The sequence below is a fragment of the Hirundo rustica genome, chromosome 6 (genome assembly GCF_015227805.2).
Source record: "Hirundo rustica isolate bHirRus1 chromosome 6, bHirRus1.pri.v3, whole genome shotgun sequence".
Taxonomy (NCBI): Eukaryota; Metazoa; Chordata; class Aves; order Passeriformes; family Hirundinidae; genus Hirundo; species Hirundo rustica.
The window spans coordinates 14,409,710-14,425,046 of NC_053455.1; the positions used below are offsets into that span (position 1 = coordinate 14,409,710).

At 40.7% G+C, this 15,337-nt stretch overlaps 1 protein-coding gene across 12 annotated transcripts in view; it reads right to left on the reverse strand.

The window, feature by feature from the left end:
- Nucleotides 1-2,062: 2,062 nt before the first annotated feature.
- Nucleotides 2,063-15,337, reverse strand: part of TUNAR (TCL1 upstream neural differentiation-associated RNA) — a 164,183-nt gene continuing 150,908 nt past the window's right edge. For all 12 annotated transcript variants that reach the window (XM_058421210.1, XM_058421202.1, XM_058421204.1 and 9 more), the window contains one exon: nt 2,063-2,984. In XM_058421210.1, coding sequence (XP_058277193.1) covers nt 2,799-2,984 — 186 coding nt within the window. In that variant the 3' untranslated portion in view covers nt 2,063-2,798. The remainder of the gene's footprint in view (nt 2,985-15,337) is intronic.

Genomic DNA, 15,337 nt, shown 5'->3' on the forward strand with positions numbered 1-15,337 from the left:
TAAAATATTAAATGCGAAACTTTTAATGGAATGGGATAAACCTTTCTTCCTCTTTCATAGGAATAGAAGTCCTGTGGCAAAGTGCACTGCACACAGCTGCTGCAGTGTGGGGCGATGGTACACCTGGACACTGCCTCCATCAAGACTAACAGGCAAAGTACAGCAGAGAAAACATTCTTAGGGTCTTGATCACCATTTCAGCTTATCTGGGCTATTTGCCATACCTGTCTTGCTGAAGGTGCTGACCCATGGCTGAATAAGTGCAACTGTGCTGAGCAGCAAAAGTTTCTTCTTTTCTTTAGTGGATGAGGTGTCCTATGCTGTTTTCCAAAGCAGAGCTTTAATTTGTAATAATAGTCGAAACCTTCATGGAATTTGATTCATTTAGCATCTTCATGCCCACAAGAAGATGACAGGTATTACCATTTGATGCAGAGGGAGGCAAAGTATCTGGCATGAGACTTCATCTTTTGACTCAGAGGCTGCCCCTCTAGAAGAAGAGCATGAACCTTGGGCAGACTGCTGTGGTGTTTGCTAGAAAAGGAGAAGTTAAAGAGAAATATCTGCAGAGAAGATCCTGGCAGGCAAGGGGGTGGCTGAAGTTAGACTGGTGCCTGGAGCATGTGCAGGTGCTCAAAGCCACAGGCTGTGAGCAGCAGTAATTTAAACAGAAGAAAAAATGCCTATCAGAGCAAAATATATTTTAGCCATTAGGATGATCAAAAAGTAGAGTTTGCTGATTTCTTAGAATTATCAATAAATAACTATAAGTTAAAAAAGAAGATAACTTTCAGTGAGCTATATTGTCCTGCACCACTACTACTTCTTGTCCTCTCAGACCTGCAGCTCTACCAGCACTGAGTAAACACAAATGTTTCCTCAGCCATGCTGGCCTGCATGGCACTGGCTTTCTGCGTTGTTTTCTACTTCAAATCTCTGCTCATTTTCTCACCTCTCTCACCCTGTCATGTTTCCATTAACATGAGATTATTTTTGCTCTGCTTTCCTTCAGTCTTCATATTGGAGTTCATTTTAATTTATTTACTGACCTTTATTTCTACCCTTAATGGTTTTGTTATTGACTGTATGGTACCATAAGAGACTAAACACCTCTGTTTATAAGAGGTGCCCCTCAGGCTTTCTTTTATATCCTGCATGGAAATTCTGTATTTTGGTGAAAAACTCATTATTGATTCCAGAGGGACAGGTCTGAACACTAAAATTGAGACTCTAGGGTCAAAATTTTCACAGCTCTGGCTGACTTTAATACCAATCCTCCTTGTGCATCTGAGGATGCAATCTAAACCACAAGTCAGTAAACAATTAATTAACCTATTTTTAAAGAGGATATATCAGAGTTAGTGGGCAATGTACTTAGGCAGCTTGAGGCAGAATTGAAGTCTCATATTTTTAATGCTTCGTATATTTATAGGTACTGAACTCTGAAGAAAAATGATGATCATCATCATTGCACATTCCTGTCAAAAACACAAGTCAGAGAATTTCACTGCACTGCACTTTCACTGCAACTCAGTTAAAGCACATGTCAGAGAAGTGTAAAGAGTTAATGATCCTCACATTTAAAATACACCCTGTATTTACAATCTGGATTTCACTTAAGCCCCTCACTATAGGCTCTATAAATTTCTCTTTTCAACTGTATAAACCTCTGCTCACTTCTCTCAGCACAAGTACTTGGAGAGCGTGACCAGATTCTGAAAGCCATAAATTCTATGAATTTTGCAATATTTTGTGAGATGCCTCAGTATTCCTTTCATTAGCTTTTTCTTTTTTTAACTATAAAGAGAGCCCTCTTTCTGCAACCAGTCTCCAAAGGTCACCTTACAATGTTTTGCTGTTTCCCATATTAAGCAACAATGCTTTTCTGCTGACATTAAACTTCAAGTCATGCATGTGAGCATGATGTGAGCTTGCTTCAGACCTCAGTGAGAGGGCTGCAAACAAGACTGCTGTATAATTGCTGAGAAAAATAACATCCATTGTCAAAAGGGGCACTTCATCAAACAAAATTTAGCTGCATGAATACAAGTGTCTCCAAATATTTGGTTCATGCTAAAAATATAGCACATTTATTAAAAATATATATTTATAAACATTGGTATGAACAGACACAGAGGTTAAGCAAATGAGAAAGGAAAAATAACCATGTAATGTATTTCTGCCTACATTTTATCAGGTTTAGGCAGACCTTGCTCAATGGAATTGTTTTTTTCATGGTTGCACCATATGTTGATTCTAAATAAAAAGCTTGTCAGATTCAATGTAAGTAAAAGCAAAAACCAAGAGGAAAACCCATTTGACCTAACAGACACATGATCTGTGCTATGAAGCTATCTTTGAGTTCAATCTTTGCGGGTATACAGCATACATTTCTAATTATATATAGTGTACAGTTTCTTTCTTTCTTTCTTTCCCTTTTATTTCCTTTCCTTTCCTTTTTTGTTTGTTTGTTTGTTTGTTTGTTTCAGTTGTGTTAAAACAACCTATCCCTGGTGGATTTCTTCCAAGCTGCAACTTATATAACTGCAGTCATTCTCCCCCAAACTGAAAACCAAACCGAAAGGGAGAGGGCAGGAGAGAAGAGTTAAGCTTATTACTGTGTGAAAAAGTCTCGTTAAATTAATTGTGCTTCAGTCTTCGCTGCCTTCAGGCAGTGCTTTTATGATGTGTTAATATAATACAGAGTCAATTCTGATTAAAGAACTTGTCAATAGTCAACAATGTTTGTTGTCACTCTTAATGGCTGTTTTATCTGGTCTATTTGCATGCCTTCTAGTTTACAACGTTGTATAAATATACACAAAAATGATCACAATGAGGTTCAGAATTGTCCCAATAATTCCAAGCATTGCCAAGATGGTTTCTTCTTTGCTTTCCTTTTCTTGACTGCCTTTATCTTCTTCATTTCCACTAGTGATTACCATCTTGGTGGCCAGTTTCTTTATCCTCTCCTTCAGAATAACCTATATTTAGGAACAAAAACATCAAAATGGATTATTAGTTGGCGCATAGAAACTCATATTAATAGTGGAGTCAGTGGCAGACTTTTTGCCCCATAACACATTTTATTAAGAATTTACTTGAAAAGGAATAGTATTTCTATTATCTATTTAGTAAATAAAATTATAGTTCAGCTATTCTGCATTTTACTTACAACCCTCTGCTTATGTGCCAGCAGTCACTCCTAGCACACAAAACTCAGCTGCTATGTCATCATAAAACTGGTCAGACGTGTACCATGAGGTGTGACTCCTCCAGCATCAGTGGGGACTCTGGTCTGCACTAGGACTGCAGGAGATCATCTTGCCATGCTGTGGAGAACCCACATTTGGGTTCTTCCTATTCAGTACCAAGAAGCAGTACTGAAGAGGGAAATAAAACTGGGAAGAACTTGCTGCTTTTTTACTAGGGAAAAACTCATTAAAGAGAAAGGCATTTTGTCTCCCGATGAGACGGAAGACAGCAGTGACTTCTTAATAAATAATTCAAAATAAAAGCAAAACCAAAATAACATCCATCTTGGCTTTTATTTTCCTCATTCTTAATGTACGATGAAAAGTTACTTGCAGTGCAGTGAGCTGAAATGTATCGATCTGCCTGCAGGGAGAATAGCAGCCATTTCCCGAACAACAGCCCCAGCCTAAAAAAAGAAGATTCTTAAATATGGGACGAGCCCTGACTCCCAGCACATCTGAAGCCACAAAGAAGCTCCCTTGCTCTTCCCAAAACGGGAAAACATCTGATTGTTCAGATTAGAAATGGATACATTGTTTATCTAACGCTGCAAATTTAATCACATGGGCAAACCAGGGTGTCCCAGAAAACTGAAAAAGGTTGGCTGGTCTCCCAACGCCAACTGATCTGCCAAGATCTGGGTTCAGGCAAAGCCCTGCTGCTGTCTTCTAAGCTACAAACCCCATATCCCATTATATTTCTGCAGCAGAAAGCAGTGGTAGGATGTAGGGGGGAAAAAAAAAAAAAATGTTCCCCAACAGCTCCTGCCTAAAAGAGGGCTTTGATTTGGTCCTTTAGTGGACCCTCATTCCTCACTACACTAACTCACAGAGCAAAGCTAGTACCTCCCAGGCAGTGCATATGTTCAGGGTGGTGAGGGCTCCCCAAGAACTGGCCACCACCTCTGTGGGAACATCCCCTTCAGCCCTGACATGCAGCTCCTCTGAGCTGCTCCTGCACTGCACAGCCACAGAGCAGCAGCCAGAGCAGGGAAAGGATGGAAAGCACTGGGAGAGCTATGGAAATCCTGCAATGGAGAGACTGAGAGGAAGAACTGAGGAACCAGAAAAAACAACCTGTGTTTTTGTCACATCTGCAAGTTGTTCATATATAGGACAGAGAGTAACTGCTGGCAGCTTCCTAGAAGTGTTTGATTCCCATCAGGTACAAGTGATTAGTGGCAGGTAAGGCAGAAGTCAGGCTCCGCAGAGGCCTTTGTACTTACACTTGTATTAGCATTTATGTGTCTTATTGTAACCAGTGGATCAGAGGCAAAAATAACAAGGGAGTCAGAAACCTGAGAGTACCCACGGCAGACAGCAGTCCGTGGGAGCAGAGGACACAAAGGAGAAGGGCACCAAACATCAGAGTATCAAACATCAGAACATGACCATCCAGAAGGTCTTTGCCCCAGGAAAGCAAAACTTCACAGGTACCAGGTATCTACACACACTCCTGTTGATCCTCTCCAGATTCCTTTCCAGCCCTCAGAAACTTTGTCTCCAGAGTTCCTTCAGCCACAGCCACCTCCAACTCTTCCTGCAGGACCTACCTCTTCCAGAAGCAGAAGGGTTTTGTCGTTTTTGCCCCAGCTGGGGTCCAGAGGAGGGTTTGGCTGCACCTGGTGTGCGTCCTCCCTATCTTGTTAATTGCCACTGAACAGTCCGTGGTCTCTGGGAAATCACAGGAGAGTTCCCACCAAAGCCATTTACACTAATGTCACAACCACTCCGTGTGGGATCAGACCACAAACCCACATCCCAGGCTATGACATGCGGCCATTAGTTCACCCACAGAGCCATGAGTCATTTGGATATTGTGTTCTTTTCCTCTTCAGTAACTGGAAAGTTTTCCCTCTGGCCAACGGTTTGCATTTCACTGTTTATTTGAGAAACAAAGTAGGATTACAAATATAGTCTGATAAAATTCCAGACCTGTAATGCAAGGATTTGAGGGGAAAGTAAAGTTCTTTCTGGCTGGTTCCTACAAGAGATGAACACTTGATTCAGCACTCTGGTTCCCACAGAAATAAGTTCATGCCCAAGCATCTTGTGGGTCAAGCCATAGAAGGTACAATTTGACTCTGAATCCTGTGGTTTGGGCAGAGTTTCCTATTCACACCAAAAAACCCACAGAGAATGGTGCAGAGGCCCAGTGGGGTGGCTTTGCTCTGCAGCCACTGGCGCTCTTCACTTTGGTAATGTGACCCTGCACCACATGCACTAGGAAATCCTGCTTCCAGGATTAATGTGAACAGAGGCAGCATGGGGGCTCAGACAGCATCTGATCTCCTGTTATTAACATCCCCATTCTTTTCTTAATAAACTGTGCAGCATGAAGTCAATATCAAATTCTCTCCTGCAGAACGCTAGATCCTAAAATTAACATCAATCTAAAAAGTAGCTAAATAATTCACAAATGAAGGAGACACATCAAAGGCTATTAGATATAGAGACAATGCCTCTGGCTTAGCAAATCCTTGAGCTGTGAATTTTCTGTAAGCTAAGAAATTATTCTGGGGAAGTACCCCCTCATCTTTGCCTTATTATTGAAGTCTCTCCCAGGCACCCATTACTGGCTAATTGAGAAAGGCAGAGGTCCTTGGGCTGCACAATCTCTGATGTGAGGGTGAACAGTCACATTTTTCCCCTTTGCAAGTTGTACTTATTAGCAAGGAGATTGTGTGTGGTTTCAGTTCAGGTGACGTGAATCAGACTGCCAGGTTATCTCTGTCTCTCTAAGGGGCCTTCACTGAGGCCACACTGAGTCCTCAGTGCGATGCAATGAAATATGCACAGAGAAGCTGGTGGCTGGAACATGATGAACAACAAGTGGGCATCAGCAGCTGAGAGTTTACACATGGGCTGATGCACAGTGTGATTTTTTTGGAGGAGGTCTCTGTGTGCCCATGTGATCTATTTGGCTCATGCTATGGTGCGTCCTGGGACTGCATAAACTGCATCTTTTTTGGATGAAGCTACACCCAAAAAAAGTGCTTTCAGCCCATGGGACTAGGGATCCAGACAAAAGCTGGTGACAAGTAAAACCCCCAAAACACACCTAGTGTGGGCAGTGGCAGTGCAGGTTTCCCTGGAGGGATTGCTCCAGCGGGTTTGTGCTGCTCTCTGTTTTATACATTGCCTAAGACACAAGAGGGAGCACACAATGGCTCGGTGTTAAGAGGAGTTTAACATTCAAACAGGACATGACTGGGACCAAATACAATTATATTAGTACTTTGCCAAATATAGCACTGTTGAAATCAAGGTAAGCGTTGACTTTGTACGGTGAGGAGACCAGAATCAAAATTACTTCTCCACATATAAGGACTGACCTTGGGAGAAAAGTAGCACTCTCCTAATGGCAGACTCAAGCCTTTAACCTTCACAGATCTTATGCTCAGAGCAGTATTTTTGCTGGCTGGGGTTCGTGGGTGTTTTTTGCTACTGGGGAAATACTTGCTGTCACCTTTAGTATAATTACCCCAATTAAGAAAATAGAAGAGTCATCTGGCTTTCTGGGTACCTTTTCTCAGTCTTTATTATTCTCTTCAAGAAACTGATTTCATTTATTTGACATTATTTAATATTTTTATGATTCTTATGACACATTTTTCCTTTCATATTTTTCTGGTGGTACTTCATGCTTGACAGAAACATTCCTTTTCCTTACCCAGAACCACTGCTAGAACTGCTGAGATAGGAGGGCTAGAGAACACTAATTTTTTTCATTTTCTAAAATAACTATCCTTCTTATTTAATTACTACCTCATTAGGAAAGCACTTCCCTGCCACATCAAAATTAATATCTTTCCTACTTCATTTTGTAAGATTCATCACTAAGCTAACATCAGCCTTTGAAAAGATGTGTATTCCAAAAAGCTATCCTTCAAAAGATAAATATTCTGCGTATTCTGCACTGCACATGGGAGACAAGGACAGTTCAGTGGTTAGGACACTCCTTGCACTATTCATCTCCTTGCACTTCTGCTGACTTCATATATATCTACATGAAATCCACTTATTCTCTCTCTGCCTCAGTTTTTCACCTGTGGGATTCTTTGAAGAATAGGTTGTTCAGCCTACAGCAGAAAATGTTCCATAACAAAAGTGAGGCCTCACAAATATTTCCAAAAGAGGAACACACTAACATGAAAAGTTTTAAATTCAGCTGTGCCATGAAATACACCCACTACCATCTCCCCAAATCTGGGGAACATGCTGCACATCACTGCCATACAAACAGTCGAATGAACCAGGAAAAGTATTTCTAGCAAAATATCTTTTTGCATCTCTTCAGTCAGCGTGACTGATCTAAAGGTGATGGCTCGATGGCAGGGCTTTGGAAAAGGCAGTAGCAAGTGCGTGTTTGAGAATTTACTGCAGTATGTTTGTCACGTCAAAGACACAAAGCACATCCCTCACAAAACACCTTCCGTGACATATCTGACAGGTTTTGGATATGCTGGCACCTTGACTTGATCTTGAAAAAGTTTTGTAACATTAAATAATTTCTCCTCTAAGTTATTATTTATGAACTTAAGAGGCTGTAAGTGGATCAGAGATTCAGCCAGCAGAATCAGAGCTCCTGGGAACTCAGAGAAGGGGAAGACCATCCAGGCTCTCCCGGGGGCCCTCAGTGCTCCTCCTGATCAGCCCCATGCTGTCATGTATTGTCTGGCACCTTGAAAAACAAGAATGGAAACTTCTGAAAACCTCCCAAGATCAGACGCTTAGCTGGTACAAGGCAGTCTTCCCACCCAGTTCAGCTCAGCCACCTTCATTTACATCAGCTGAGGATATGTTCCTTGTTTTCAATCTACCTTGAATATCAGCAAGCACAAATTTTGTATTCTTAATCCATAATCACAGACAATCACCAGCCAAATTGTTTTGATATTTAAACTTGTTTACAGTCCCCAGGCTATTAGTTGTGATGACACATTAAGAGATAAGAGAGCTTTAATTTTCTGAGGATAGTTTCACCCTCCGGGGATAAGAAAAACAGTGGAAACTTGTTTTGATTAGCAAACTGAAGAGGGCACAGAAATCATACAAAGCAAAGTGTGAGTTCAGATGCTGCTGGAGCTGACACCTTCCCTTATCTCACAAACAAGTGCTCAAATTACCAAACAGGGAGGAGAGGCTCCTCGAGGATTTAACCTCACTTGAACATCACAGCCAAATGCAGTTTTTTCCTTTCCTCCTAAGAAGTACTTCTAACCCCTTTTTCCTCCAAGGGCAAACTTGGGAAGCTGGGTGCTTGGCATAAATCCTGGCCAGTCCCCAAGCAAGATGCTGAGCAGGGCATTAAGTGCTACTGCTTATGATGTGCTGGAGGAAGGCATGCTTGGCACGCACATTTGTGCTTGTTTGCTGTTCTTTTTCTAGGGATTACATTGTCACATTCTCAGTTCTGTAACGACTTTGTATCTGCTCTCGATCCTGGCGCTGTTTTCCCTGGACAGTCTTCTCCTAAACTCCAGTAACACAGAGAGCTGTCAACTATCAGTCAAGATCCTGCTCAGAGAAGCACTGGTAGGTGAAGGGAACCACATTTGCATTTATTCTTAGAGCTGGATTTCAGGGAACTGAGAGGCACCATGTAAATTCAAGCTAAGGCCAAGAGAATCTCTGGGGTGGTAAGAAGCTTGACTAAAAGCTCACAGCTCACAGCAGCATGCACAGGCAGTGCACAGTATGTATGAACAGCAGAGGAATCACAATGGAATGGGCAGAAATTAATAAACAGAAATCAGTATACCCAAGAGAAGCAAAGACCTGCCGTAAGAGAAGGGAGAGGGGAAACCAGGAAAGGTGCCTATGGGGAAGTCTTTCATTAGAGAAAAAGAGAACAGGAGGAACAGGAACGTGAGCCAGGTTCAATAACACTCCCCAGCAGTGTGCAGAGAGACCAGCGCCTAAAGCGAAGGGATGTCTCAGCGGAGAGAGGACACAAGCACTTCTGTAGTCCTCAAGCAGAAAAATAAACCCACATCGGACTGCTGCTATGCTGCAGGTTTTAGTCAGTGGGAAATACTTGCTATTTATAGCACAACAGTCAGATATTTCCAAAGGTCTCAGCAATGTGAGACCCCCTCTGGAATAAAGGGAAGCACTCAGCAGCAAAGAGGTTACTCTGAGAGGGCAGAATTTAAATAAGTAATGTATTACAGGGCTCGTCCTGCTCTCCACCTTGGGCCTGATCCAGTTTGTTCTGGCAGCAGTTTTTAACCCCCAGGCAGCTTAGAATTCAGGAGAGGAAAAGGACATGATGCCAGTTTTACAGTTCTTCCTGCTCCTTGTTTATGTCTCTGGGACTACTCACAGCCATGATATGCTCGGGATACCTAAGCTCTATTGTAAAGAAATCAAATATTTTCCATACAAATATCCTTCTCTTAGAAACAAAGCTAATAATAGCACAATAATGGTCCTCAAGCACCAGGCTGTTACTACTGTGCAAGCAGTGCCATCTCCACACTCAGTGACAGCCTTTGGTTCCTCCACCTACAGCAAGGCTTCCCACGTCAGGATTCATAAGGCTTCATGAGTCCTAGTTTCCTAGATTGTAGAAGAAAAAAAACTGACCAAAGGGAGAGAAAATTATGCTGTAACCCACAATCCTTTCTGTTTTGGTATGAGATACACTATGAAGAATGAATTGTTACAGATTAACAGTCTATATAAAACACAATTGGAGGAAGCATTTATGACTAAAAGTCCAAATTTAACAAGTACAGAGGTTACTAATTTTCTGGTTCAGCCTTGAGAGTAGTAAAAATTCAGTGTGCTTCTGTTTGGTTTAGACTGGACTGTTTTGTGTTTACAACCCATTTTCTTGATACACAGCACCTTGCTTGGTTGCTCAGTGCTACCGTGTTTGACTCTCAGTGGTACTGTAGCACACTCTTGCCATTTTCCTCCTTTTAAATCCTCATTATTTCTTTTCAGACCTTTAGATTTCTATAGTATATACTTGTGCAAGTATTACTCAGTTTTATTAGAAAAAGTCAGACGGTCCAACTTCTGCTCCTATTTGTTGCTCACAGAGAGGAAAATTAAATTCTGACTTGTTGGAAATCAGTGGCAATAGTCTCTCACATTCGCTGAAATTAGAGTTCATGGGCTGCCTTTCAATTTAGCAGGCAACACAAAAGTCTTTAAGATGAATAAATACAAAAAACTGGCTGAATAAATGGAAAGCAAGGAACAACTTTATCCCAGGAGTAGTCAGTAGTTTAATTAGTGCATGAATGCAGCTAATTTTAGCAGCATCTTATTCTTTGACTTTGGGACCCAGTATGGTTTTCTTTCTGTTTTGGTATTTTGTAATCCAGACTCTTCAGCGAACCTGTCACTATAGTGTCCTCTAGCAATGAGGTCAAAAGATAATTAAGGGACTTCTGCAGAAGTATCCACTTGTTATTTTTCACTCCTCATTAGGCAATTTGGAATAAAATGAGTAATTGGCTTTTGTTCTTCAGGCCACCTAGAATGCTGTAAGTTTCTTACCATATCCCTGTAGTCCTATTTTTTCAAGACTGACAAATCCCAGTCTGTCTAGTGGTATCCTGGTACAGAGGCTATTCCATGCTTTTGGTTATTTTTCTTCCCTTTCTCTCTGGCTTTTCTATTAATATGAAGGAGTTTTAAGCAGCTGATGTAAAAGCCCTTCTGTGCTTCGGGTATTAATGTCTGGCCTGTGAGCTGAAGATGGACTGTCCTTACTCCAAAGACTTTGTCATTTACACATGTCAAGGTTGGCAGAAAGGACACTTTTTGTTAGAGAAGAGAAGAGAAAGAAAAGAAAAAAGAAAAGAAAAGAAAAGAAAAGAAAAGAAAAGAGAGAAAGAAAAAGAGAAAGAAAGAGAACAAAAAGCCATCAGCAAAGAACACATAACCAACCAAACGTACAAGCCCTCAAAAACTCACATCCACACTGCACCCCCCACACCAATACAAAGCAAACCCAAAAGAAAAGAAAAGAAAAGAAAAGAAAAGAAAAGAAAAGAAAAGAAAGAAAAGAAAAAGCTAGCACTTCTCCATACCACACACCAGAAATTATGATAAAGATTTGAAATTTGAAGCCAGAGCTCTCTCTTCCAGTCTTTTGCCCATCTTTTCTGAGGTGAACAAAGCATAATAATAAAAATCTATCATGAGCAAATCTGGATGCTGAAAAAATCAGATACAAATAAATAAATAAACAAACCAACAAATCAATAAAATCTGTAGGAAGTCCTGAAATCTGCAACTTTTTCCAGATAAAAGTAGTATTAGCTGAAAAAAAGCTTAGTGAAAGAATGAGATGCTAAAGTATTGCTATAATTTCAGACCTATTTTTCTATTTCAAGGGCACCCCCAGGCTTTTCTTTTAGGAGCAAAAATACATTGAAACCCTGTGCAAAATAAAAATGCAATATCCAAGTCTCAGAGAAAGACAGGTCTCCATTATCTGCCAGAAGGCACATAACCTCTGTCATAAGCAATTTGAAGATCTGCCCTCACCACTGCATGTTGGAATGGAAACTGAGCTACTTCAAAGACATTTAAGAAATATTAAGAGAAGAGAAAGTGACATAAATTTATATTAATTTGCTGCTATATACTATCTCCAAGTTCAGCCAAGGCCAGATAATTTGGCCTGTGATGGATCAAACTACCTTTAGCTCAGATGTGACCCCTCCTTAGAAAACAAATGTGCACAAAAGAGCATTCAGAAGGCTGAAGGATATAGAAGTAGAGTTTCTCTAGGAAATGTCTTTTAGTGTGTAGGGAAAACCAATATCTATAAAGCCTAAACTCTCCACTTTTACTTCCATCTATATTTTTATTCAAAAATTAATTACTAATTATGGCTACATTAAGGGACACTACAAATAAATCTAACCAACAGGCACTTTCTGATTTAGGACAGTTGTGTTCACGGTTTTTTTAAAAATAATTCGAAAATTATAACTGTTTGGTTTGAAATTATACTTACCAGCAATTTGTCTCAGGAAAAAATATTTTTTGGGAAAAAAAAAATCACCTAGTTTTACTGTTTATAGGAATGATACTTGTAAACCATTGTTTTTTAATCCATATAAAACCCCGACAACTGTTTCTGTGAAATACTCAAATATCTTCATTTTGAAGCAATGACTCTATTTTCAATTTTACTGTGGGTGAGATGGTTTGATATAGGTCCCGAAGAATGTTTTGTGTGTCCGAAAACATGTTTATTTTTAGATAAAATAGGTTTTATAAAAGAAATTACTTCTCTTGTAATTTATTTTCTTGTTTAATTACTCTCCTAGCTTGGCGCATCCTCGCAGCAATCCGATGGGTTGAAACAAAACTGATAGTTTTCAGTAAGAAAATTTGAACAGCAGAAGATTTTCATTTTGCTTTTAAAATTACATTATTTGGGTTTTTTTGTCATTAATTTACAAAGACCACCCCCAAATGTCACAATTAAAGGTGATCCAGAAAGAATTCAGCCTCCATCTGTTCATGCATCACCAGGTAGGCTTTAGAAAGAGAAAGCTTTTTCTTGTAGAATGTTTATATATATATATATATATATTTTTTTTTTTTTTTTTTTGGCAGAATTTAAAGTTGTCAGGAGAATCTGAAAAGAGGAACAGCAGTCCTTTGTCTGCAAGTCTGAGACGCTGCTCTGAAGAGCAGGACAAGTTGCTCACACAGTGCTTTTCAGACCTGTTCCCCTGCTCCGTGTTTCTGGAAGCCTGCCTTGGGCCTGGGGGGCTGGAATATCTGAAAGGGGCAACTACTGGCCAGTAGTGTAGGGGAAGGTAATAGGAGCTGCAGGATGTGCTGCCAAGTCCTCTGAAAAACTTACATTAGACACACTCAATTATGGATACTTGTAATCTCGCTCTTTTTTTTTTTTTTTGCCTTAGGTTATCAGCTGTACTAGGGAGCAGTGATACTCAGAACTGCTACTAAGATGCTATAAATAGAAATTAGTCGGTTTTTGCACCTGGCAAGGATCTGCACAGTGGAGCACCCTGGAATGCCCCAGTGGGAAATAATTTTGCTTTCACAGCAGAGCCTGAACGATGCCTTGAAAAGAAAATCAAGTATTGAACTCACAAACTGAGTCATTTATTATGCGCACCAAGTGAGACTCGGATCCTGCGCAAAAATAGTCTGTGACTGATGCACCTGTGCAAGGTGGCAAATTAATGGAGTAGAGACAATTTTGCTTACAGCATTTCTTAGCTTCAAGTGCTGAGCTGTGCAACCTTGATAATGTTCTTTTCACAAACTGTTTTGTATGTAATTATTACCTGTATCAGCCCAAATTTAAAAATAGAGCACTTCCCTATTGAATGCCTCTTTTAGGACGCAGTTGCAGCTGACTTTTAAAGGTTCCGATACCCTGCAACTGATGCTGAAGGCTATTGGCACTGTCACAATAACACCATCCAAACTCTGAAAATTTCAAATCCTCTTTCAAAGGCCTGGGATGAGCACTCCAAAATGGAGGCAGCTGAAAATCCCTTGTCACTTGTAAAATATTAGCTGTAATAAGATAAAATAGCAGATAATTTGAGGAAGAAGCTAGTTTCTAAAACAAAGTTGTCAAAGTAGGGTAACACTCCAGGCAACCAACTCCCACACTTTTTATCATCAACATTAGTCATTTATATTGCAGCAGCATGCAGCAACCCCTGCTGACGTCTGGGCTAGAAACCAGACACAGATAGTGAGAATGATACCTAGCCCAAGCAGCTTGCAAAATTACAGCAGTATTAACTATAAGAAAGGGAGGGAGGAAAAACAGAAGGTTGAAGTGGGTTGCTGAAGGTCGATTTGCACAAACCTGGCACAGCCAGGAGAGTCAGGGCCTCGATCCATGGGAGCAGCTGCCCCTCTGGCTTGTGCTCTGAGTGAGCATGGCGTGGAAGAGAGATGGTAGCTCAACTTGGGCAGGCCCCGTGCTCCTGGGGAAAGAAGCTGGTTGTCCCAGGAGTAACACATTTGGGAAAACTCTAGGGCAAAGTGACATATCTGCTCTTCAGGTCATGGGGTATAGCTCTGTGGCAGAGGAGTACTGGGATTTGGGAGGGAAAAGGTCACAATTAACTCACAAAATGCTCTGGCAAGGCCATTGGGACAGGCAGTAAAGAAAATAGCATGGGAAGAGCTGCTTTTCCTAACCCCTGTGCACAGGTGCATTGCTATAGCAATTGTTTGCTGTTGGGAGTTGTGGGTATCACAAGGTCACAGGATGGCTAAGGTTGGAAAGGACCTCTTCAGATCACTTGATCCAATCCCCTGGTCAGGCAGGATCACCTACACCTAGTTGCCCAGGACCTTGTCCAGGGAGTTTTTCAATATCTCAAAGATGGAGACTCTGCAACCTCTCTGTGCAACCTGTTCCCCTGCTTGGTCACCGTCACTGTCATGAGGTGCAGGTGTTTCCATGGTTTAGCAAAAGATTTCACCTTGCCTATGGAGCAAAGCCACTTGGGTTCAGTTCTTTTTTCTTACTGCTCCTTCATATCCTCTTTAAAAAGATACAACTTATGTGGCCACAGATGTGGAGAGACTTGCATATGTCTCCCAACTGTGCATGCCTAACAACCCAAATCTCTGCAGTGGGCACTGTACTATATAAGGAACCTACTTTGATAACTAATGTAATGCAATGTACACATCATGTTGCCTCAAGGTCATGGTAAGTTGTATCTGTTTATATGGCACATCTTGACATACTCTAATGTAGTGCTAGTAATTTAAAACAGTGACCATATGAAATGTGAATAAGACCAAGAACATAGCCACAAATTTCACTAACTTTTGTATCAGAGGATTCACTAGCATATTGGTAATTCTTCACAAGGATTTCAAGAAAAGAATGTGTATTTTGTCACATCTTTCTTCAATGGACACCAAGTCAAATTCCATTCACAAAACCTTGAGTAAAATTACTGCTAAAAAGAAAGCCAATCTGGATTTATGACCCCAAAACAGAGAGCCAAATTTAATCCTGATTTTTTTTTTAACATCTAATGGATTCATTAAAAATATTGCTTGCAATAAGGAGGCTGCTAACAATAAATAAAATA